The following is a 9,399-nucleotide window of genomic DNA, read 5'->3' on the forward strand; positions in this document are numbered from 1 at the left end:
ATCGGCCGAAACTATCATCCAACTGATGATCTATCTTTTACTTCTTAACAATGCTAACATCAGTAAATTTCTGTTTAGCATTGCAAGCCAGAACTAGCTACATTCTAATCTAATAAAAGATGTTACAAATTACAATATTATCTAGACATGTAACATACTATAAATATATTGATTAAAACAAATTACCATTAAAGTTGTCTATATATATATATATATATATATATATATATATATATATATATATATATATGCACAATGGGACAGTTGCTATCACTGTTTCCTTGCATGGTTTACATGAGGTAATCGTGTTTTCTTCCACCTTCCAAAAACATGCTTTTTAGTTTAGTTGGCCATACTAAGTTGTCTCTAAAACATCCATACAGCTGTTTTCTCCTGCATACCCTGCCCCTTGGCCCTTAACCACTGGGGTTAGGAATTAGGGACCAAGCTCACCAAGGCCCCACAAGGTTGAAACAGATGAAGAAAGTTGACAAACTGATCAAAATCCCTCCATTTCAAGCGAATATTTCTTGTTTATTTAATGAGGTTATGGAATATTCTTATCAACATAATGTTTTGTTGCCTTGACAGTAGATCCTTGTGACAATAAACCATCTTTGGGTTTGAAAAACAAACAGTTTTCGGGTTCAGACTAGTAACACAAGCCTGTTGTGAATCAGGAACTGCCATCAATCTCAAATGACCTTTTTTAACCAGCAGTTATAAGAGCGGAGTTACCAGTGGTGGATCAAATGAGGGTCTGAGTCCTTAAAAAAGAAAAACTGTCAGTTTATTTAGCTCCAAACAAAAAGCTATGAAATCGTAACACACCACTGCACATGGCACCCATTCTCGTAGGTTAGGTATGCAAAACAATTTACAGAACCAGTTAAGTATGCAACTGACAAAATAACATCTTTTCGCCTCATGGCGCCCCCAGGCAATGGCGCCCTTGGCAGGATGCCATATGCCTCCAAAAAAAAACAAAAAAAGCCGCTGGTAGTTACAACAGTGATCAAACTTTAATTACAATCTTCTCAGTGAGTACATGCCCTAACCCCTGGATGCCTGAAACAAGGTCTTTAGGTTTGATGAATTCAGGCAATTTTCTCTCTTTTTCCATTCATGCCCTGCAAGGATTTTTTTTCAGCTGTTTCAGCTGAGCCGAGGGGAGCTGAATGAAACCGTCTGGGATGTTCCATTATGATTTACGGGGGGGATCCGTGTAAAATACAAATTTACCAAGCTGAAATTCAGCGCGTCGAGGAGAAGATGTTGGGATTATGGTCTAACATTTCTTTCTAATGATTTTGTGGTTTGATACGGAGTGCGTGTGTTTTATGGGGTAAGGATTGGTGCAGTAAGAAAGACTATCCCCACCCATACTTCAGCAGGTTGGTCTGCGCCAAGATGATGTCTGAGCAGCAGTTTAAAGCCGCTGCACTTCCGAGAGGAGCAGGAGAGGAGCTGCGCCGCACAGAGAGGAGGCTCGGCCACCAGACAATCTCTGAAAAAGGAAAGAATAAATCCTCAGCCTTTGACAGGCTATGTTGAGACAAAACATCTGGACTAGGGGATGTTTTCCAACTCGGAATCAAAAGGAGATATCTTTTTCTTTCAATCTATGCGGGACGTTGCGTCTGCACCGAAGAACCAGCCTAGATCAGTTTATTCTTTAAACTAAAAGTTAATTTTTTTTTTAAATAACTAAAAACAAAGAAAGTGCAACTGCTGGAAAACCGGAATGGTTTATCCTCCCGACGCTTTATTCTACATCGAAATGGATCAAGCACCACCAGGTAAGTTAGGGTTAAACTCAGGCAGCCATTGTCTGCTCTGCGGGTCTATGAAAGCTTTTTTTTTTTTTCCTTCTTCTTTGCAAGCATCCTCTTCTGTCATATCTGTAATGAAGATGATCAAATGCTGCACACATGCAGAGGGGGTTGAATGCCCATCTCCAGGGCGCTGCGCTCCCCCAGCGGCGTTGCCCTGGCGCGCATAGCGCAATTCACTTGGCAATTACGTAATAGTTCTCAGAGGATCGGGCTCAGCCTGCTCTCCTTTTTTCTTTTGTCTCGGCGCGCGCTCGCAGGGCTGGCTGTGGCCGAGCCGATCGGGGATTCAGATACAAGAAAAAAAAGGGGAAAGAAAAGAAAATAAATGCGCACGGGTGTGTTGGAGAGAAGAGGCTGGTTAATGAGCGACTCCATGAAACTAGCGATTTGTCCTCCTCCTCCGCAGCCAGCCGTGTTTAATTTGTCCGCCTGCTTCTGAAAGTAGGCTGCAGACCCATCGGTCTCATGACCAACAGATTTTTACTGTATTACTTTAACCAATGCGTTATTACTCTGGTATAACTGGGTTAAGATCTGTGAAGTTAAAATAATGCAGATTTAGCGTCACAAATTGATGTTTATACTGATTGTCAAAAGGCATCCATCATTTTAATCTGCAGTGTAGGTCCAAATTAATGAGGCGAACAGTTGCATTTTTTTTGGGGTATGGGTGACATGTCTCACTCTCCAGGGTGGCATGAACCCAAGGGGCGGCTGGAGGAATCCACATATAAAAAGAGGGGGCCAAAAGTTGTAATTCTGTCTTTTTTTATTCTTATTTGCATGTTTAGTCAGTTGTAAGTTAACCTTCTGACCTGTGTTGTATGCATTGAAAGTGCAGAAATGGGTTAAGCCTGCACACCTTATGTTTAAAGTTGGTGTCAGATCCAACACTTTTAATTCACAACTGAATGAAAGATGTTACATGTCTTCTTTTTTGATGTGCAAAATGCAAGCGGATTGTTCCTGTCCAAATACAAACCTTTATTATGCTTCTGGGTGACAAAAATAGATTTTTTTTTACATATGCATCCACTGTTTGCCTTTACCTCTCTTTATTCTATATTTTTACCCAAAACTAATAATCAGATAAGTTTCATAAAAAAAAACTTTTTTGTAATCTGTTTTACTGTTACTGTGTGTAGTTGAAGGGGAAGGTGTGTGTGGAGGCTCTCCCATGGTAGCCATTTATGCTGGATTCACCTACTCCCTTAAAGGTCAAGATTTCGTGAAAACTACTAGAGAAAAAGCTGGGTTTGGGTCAGAAGTAGTATTTAATTACGAAACATTAAATTCCTCTCCCTGACCCATCCCAAGGATGTTAGTCTTGGCAGTCAGTGTAGTGTTCTGGCAGAGGGGGCCGGACGGAGAGAGACAAAGGAGGAGGAGGAAGTTGCGCAGATTTAATTTTTCAGAGTCCGCCGCATTCATGCCTCCTGCACCTGCCTTTTGCTTCTCCTGAGATCAGAAAAAAGAAGGTGAGCGGATGCTGCAAAACAGCCTCAGTTCCTCCCCCTTACTGCCTCATAAAAAGGCACTTTTCTCCTTTTCCACTTTTGGCAAATGCTTCACTTTTAACTGGAAATGGTTATGAACAACGAGGAGTTTTTAAATGATAGTAGTGGGGATTATTGATGGGTTTTTTTTAGAGCTGTGGGACAGTTTGAGTTGGTCTCTAGAAGCAAAAAAAGCTGAGAAAAAGCTCTAGTGATAATTGCTGTTGCAACATTTTCAACAATTAAAAATTTATCGCCACAACTTCTATAGAGATAATGACCCCACTCAAGAGTTTTCCTGATGGTTTGGCCTCTTGACATCTGTTGGAAACATGCCTGGGCTTGCCCTCAGATCCTAACCAGTTCCATCAAGCATGGCTGTTTCAAGAAGTGGGTGTATGTCTACTGGTGAGAAATGGGAGGAGCAGTAATATTTATGGGTTCATCATATGACGACTGTCCTCTACAAAATAGTTTTTTTGAATTATTTCTTAAGTCTTTATTTTATTTTTTATTTCCTTTGTGCATAGCTCTTCCTCCCCGGTCAACAAAACCAGCGATGTCCACCACGAACAACAACAACAACAGCTGCCTTTCCTCACCTGTCTGTTCTCTGCAGGATGCCGACTGGTACTGGGGAGATATAACAAGGTAGTTCAACATTTGTACTGGAATCATGAATTTCATTTTTTATTTTTTTAAACCCAAAGCTTTGGAATGTAATCATTCCTTAGTGAGACGCATCTTCTGATTTTTCTCCTTAGGGATGAGGTGAACGAGAAGCTTCGAGACATGCCTGATGGCTCCTTTCTGGTGAGGGACGCTTCCACAAAGATGCAAGGCGACTATACTTTGACCTTAAGGTAAGTTCGAGGAGAAAAAGAAAAAAAAGAAGAGAAATTCTTCCACTCACATCTATTTTAAACCAATCTAATGACGCGTTCGCTGTTCCTCCATTGCAGGAAAGATGGACTCAACAAGCTAATTAAGATCTACCACCATGAGGGGAAGTACGGCTTCTCGGACCCCTTCACGTTTACGTCGGTGGTGGAACTCATCTGGTACTACCAGCACCACTCGCTGGTGGAATACAATGCTACGCTGGATCTGATGCTCACACATCCAGTGTCCCGTTTCCAGCAGGTTAGAAAAGTCCGCCTGGAAAATAGTTTTCCAAACTAAGTGCATACAATTTTTTTATTTTTTTTTTGACCGTGAATCAATTTTGACTTTAGGTTAAGGAAGACAGTCTTGATGTAGCTGGCAGAAAGCTCAAAGAGGTCCACAATCAGTACCAGGAGAAGTCAAAAGAGTTTGACCGTCTTTACGAAGCCTTCACCAAGACCTCACAGGTAGCAAAATCGTTTTATGAGTCAGCATCTTTCATTAGAAATCAGGTTTATATGCGATTTTTCTTACATTTCACCTTTTCTGTCATAAAGGAGATCCAAATGAAGCGCACGGCCATAGAGGCCTTCAACGAGGCGATGTTGATCTTTGAGGAGCAATGTCGCGAGCAGGAGCGATACGGGGAGGAGTTCGAGAGGAACAGTCATTCAGAAGGAGCTGATAATGATTTGGAGAGGTGCTTATACATGACATATTGTACCAAAATATATGCATATATGTTTTGCGTCTGTCTGACATTTGCTTCCCACCTCCGTAGCTTTTTGATCAATTACGAGAAACTGAAGTGCCGACTTGGAGAGATCTACGACAGCAAACTGCACCTGGAGGAAGACTTGAGGACACAGGTGGAGGACTACAGAGAGACTGACAGGAAGATTAACAACTTGCGGCCAGACCTCATCCAGCTCCGTAACATCAGAGATCTGTATCTCAAGTGAGTATTTGCGGTGACCCGTGCAAGCTCAATAACAAAACAAAGCTTACGCAAGTAGACTTTTGCAGTTACTGCACATTATACATTTCAAAATTCCCATCTTCCTCCAGCTGGCTTAATCACAAAGGGGTACGGCAGAAACGCATAAATGACTGGCTTGGGATACACAGCGACAGCCTTGACGAGTAAGTTTTAACAAACACCAGAAAACAGAAAGTTGTTTTTAGAAATTATTGCTTATATCGTAATATTATTTTACCCGTTCTTCCAGCACGTACGTATTAAAGGGAGACGAGAAGAACTTACCACATCATGATGAGGCGAGTTGGTTTGTCGGGGAACTGAGCCGAACGCAAGCGGAGGAGATGCTTCACGGCAAAATTTCCGGCACATTTCTGATCCGAGAGAGCAGCAAGCAGGGCTGCTACGCTTGCTCTGTCGTGTAAGTAGTCAGTTTTGGAGACACTTTCATATGAAGTAATGGTGGAATGAATTTAAGTGCCGTGACATATCGGCTCCACTGTAGTTCTTGTGGAAGGTTAGTCCGTCTCTTGAAGAGCTGTCCTGTTACTGTTAGCAATGCACAAGCAGGTCTAAGCTATACATGGAGGTCGGGTATGAAGGTGTCAACTTTAAGACTGAAAACTTCTCCGGCTAGTAGACACCTAGCTACAACAGGCATTATTGAACCCTCCGCATCATGGCAGCATTTTATCAGTCAACAGCAGCTTTAGGTTGCTTCAGAGCTCAGAAGACGCGCCAGCAGCACTTTATAGGTCTGCTGTATGGGACCGCTTTGCATTTAGAGTGACCTACGATGACGGCGGAAAGAAAGTTGTGGATAAAAGTGCAACAGTGTGCAAGCATTGTGCAGCACGTTTTGTTTATGCTAACAGCAAAACAACCAACATGTCATGCTAACAATCAACATATACCGAACCAAAAACTGTGACCACGAAACCGTGAACCGAACCGAACCGGACCATGGATTTTGTGAACCGTTCCACCCCTAGGCTTGACCAATCACAGCGTGCGAGGTGGGATAGTACGATGTGCGACTCTCCGCGCCAGAATTACCCATAATGCAGCTAGCATAACGAAAAACTGCCAATTGCAGCGCAGGAAGGTTGCAATGAAAATTAAGAACATATTGGAGAGCACATCTTATATCCTCCGATTTTTTTTTGTAAAACCGTCAGAAATTGTTGACTGGAGAATTTCTTTGAAGCGCGACATGTTTCACGGACAACAAATTACAAAAATAGAGCACGCAGCTTGGATTTTTTTTGCCTCACATCCCTAGTTGTCTGATTTGTTTAAAACTGATGGGGCTGACCTTATTGCAAAAAGCCACACCGTTTGACAAAATGTTGAATTTTTTTATGAGATTTACCGTAATTTTCGGACTATAAGCCGTGACTTTTTCCCCATTTTTCGACCTTGCGGCTTATATAACAATGTGGCTTATCTATGGACTTTTACAACGGCCACTACGGTAAGACCTAAATCTATGGATTTTACCATCCACCATATTGATGTCACATTTGCTTCAACACCCAAGTACGGTAGCCATGCATGTGGGAATGTGGAGGTCCTACGGAAGCAGACTTCTACTGCGAGTGGTACGAGACAGAACGACAGCGAGAAAGACGGACATTGCGAGCGCAAGACAGTTTGTGTTAAACATAAAAAACCTGCGGTGTATAGTCCGGTGCGGCTAGTATATGTACAAATCATGCTATTTAGCTTCTGCGGCTTATATTCAGGTGCGGCTAATAGTCCGAAAATTACGGTATGTAAAAGAGAAAAAGGTTGAGATTTAGAAAACTTTCGATTTGAGTTGTTAGAACAGAAAAAGCATCTTCTGTGCATTATTGTTTATTAGGACCCTTTCAGAAAAGTACGAAACCAATATATAAACCAATCAAATCTAAACTGGGAAAATTTTAATTAAATTCAGATTAATATTTTTCAACATGATTTGTGAAGGATTTGAAGATTCCCTAAAATAGAGCCTTGTTTTTTTTCTGTTGCTCATTCATTGTCTTTCCTTCCAACAGTGTGAACGAAGAGGTGAAGCATTGTATGATCTACAGCACGCCGCTTGGATACGGCTTCGCCGAGCCCTACGACGCCCACTGCTCGTTAAAAGACCTCGTCCTGCACTATCACCTGCACTCCTTAGCCCAACACAATGACGCCCTGGATGTCCGGCTGCTGCACCCCGTGCACGCCAAAGCTGCAGCCCCCGCTTCTCAACACTCTGAGGAGCACAAACTGTTACAGACTCCCAAACACATGTCGCCAGGACTGCCCCCTGCAGCGCCGGAGATGTAACCGCAGCGGGAAAGAGACTTGCTCTTCACATCCTGTGAGAAGGACTGCATTGAAAGGTGCATCGTGTAAAGGTTTTGCACTACGGTGATTCCATCAGCTTTTGTGTATGGGATCTCACGCATTTGAAGTGGGACCGGAACTTGAATGTCAGCCTGACTGTTTCACACCAGTTTTCTACTTCACGTTTAGTGCCGTCTGTTCAAACGCCCCCCCTTTCCTCTGGGTAGGGAAGTTAACGACCGGAAGTTTGTTCACTGGCGTCGGGTGCTGCACCTTCGAGTTCGACGTAGCTGGAAATGTCCATTTCCTGGATGGGAAATTGATTCAGCTCTACAGATGTAACCAATGTTAAATGTTTTGGATTGCTACTACAAAGTGCATTTGTGAGGGGGGTTTTACAATGAAAAACATAACAACACAGTGCTGGTAAAAGGTTGGTATCAGTTAGGTTGGTTAAAATACCAGGTGTGAATATGTTAAAAAGTCATGGTGCATCCTAACTACTTGGCCCTTTTTTGTAAAAGCATTCATATACAGTGGATAACTATATAGCATTAACATACTGTAGAAAACCATTGTAAAAGCGTACTCAATGTTGTACCCATTGACCAAAGCACTTAATAGTGAGCAAAACTACATCCCTGTTTAGTGTGGTATCTGCATTTTGGCAAGGGTAGGGCAATGTATGTACACCTGCTGATGTGCTGATCGAAACATAATCTGAAGTACTGTATGTTATATTCTGTTACTCAAAGAAGTATAAGCTTTTTGTATTCTATATATATTTTTTCTATAAACACGCCACAAGATGAAAGCTTGAAGAAAGTGCAATCCAACAGTATTTCTATTGTTGCAATGTTATGTCGGGAAAGACGGAGGTGGTGAAGGTGTCGCTGTTGTGAGAGGTTGACATTTTGCCACGAAAATGCACTCTCCTCTCCCCCCCACCGGGTGGTTTGTTGGGATTGCACGCGGCCTCCGATGTTTGTGTGAACTGCCAGAGGTCCGGAAGTATCCTGCCTCCTTTACTTGAATTGTGGCGTTGCTCTAGCTATGAATGTTCTTTTTTTTTTTTTTTTTTCATAACACGCAGCCTACATAGCCTAAGAGGAAAGGAACCATGTTATACCTGGCACATTTTTTTTTTATCAAGGTAAAGGACACTTTGTATAGAGATGCTATAAGATGTATTGCTCATGTTGGTTTCATTGGAGGAGGTTGATGGATCCTCTTGAGAAATATTACTCCACTGGAGGACTGAGGAAGCTCCTCGAGTAAAGCTAAGAAATGTGAGATTCTGACCTTCATCTTGCTGAAAGACAATAAACTGAAAAAGGTTTTGTCAGCCTATGAAGTCGTATGTGTCTTTATTTTTTCAAAAACTCCCACTTTGTGACACTTGAAAGCATTGCAGAGGAGTTTTAACACTCTAAATCAGGGGTGTTATTGACTTTTAGATCAGCTGTATAAGTGAAACTTCTGATTTCATATCATTAACAAAGAGCATGCTGCTCAGTTATAATTACCTCCCGTAGATTTGTCACTTAAAGCCACTTTGTGTAGTTTTAGAAGAATAAATGCCTCTTCTTCCTAATGTGATAGCTTATTTTGGGATCTTGAGGGCTGCAAAAATGGTCATAGGCACGGTAAATCTGACCTTGAGCTTGACTAAATCTATGGTACTACTTGTTTATTGACAGAAAAACCCACAATAGTAACAGAAATAATAAATCTGTCAAAAGTCATAAATATGAAAATGAACAATTTAGTCAGATATTGCTCTCCAACTATGCTTCCATGGAATGACAAAAAATAAACTAATAAAACCAACCTGGAGAAATAATGATACCCTCAACTTAATATTTTGTAGCACAACTTTTTAAGGCAA

General features: G+C 41.7%; 1 protein-coding gene across 1 annotated transcript; it reads left to right on the forward strand.

Moving 5' to 3' along the window:
• The first annotated feature begins 1,436 nt into the window (after nucleotides 1–1,436).
• LOC119776053 (phosphatidylinositol 3-kinase regulatory subunit gamma-like) lies at nucleotides 1,437–8,861 on the forward strand. Its single transcript, XM_038274267.1, has 10 exons — nucleotides 1,437–1,799; nucleotides 3,862–3,982; nucleotides 4,096–4,194; nucleotides 4,294–4,474; nucleotides 4,567–4,683; nucleotides 4,774–4,916; nucleotides 4,998–5,174; nucleotides 5,285–5,359; nucleotides 5,446–5,616; nucleotides 7,235–8,861. The coding sequence occupies exons 1-10, from the start codon at nucleotides 1,745–1,747 to the stop codon at nucleotides 7,509–7,511; spliced, it is 1,416 nt and encodes a 471-aa protein (XP_038130195.1). The 5' UTR covers nucleotides 1,437–1,744; the 3' UTR covers nucleotides 7,512–8,861.
• The last annotated feature ends 538 nt before the right edge of the window (nucleotides 8,862–9,399 follow it).

The sequence above is a fragment of the Cyprinodon tularosa genome, unplaced genomic scaffold (assembly GCF_016077235.1).
Source record: "Cyprinodon tularosa strain WSP-4 unplaced genomic scaffold, ASM1607723v1 ctg901, whole genome shotgun sequence".
Lineage (NCBI taxonomy): Eukaryota > Metazoa > Chordata > Actinopteri > Cyprinodontiformes > Cyprinodontidae > Cyprinodon > Cyprinodon tularosa.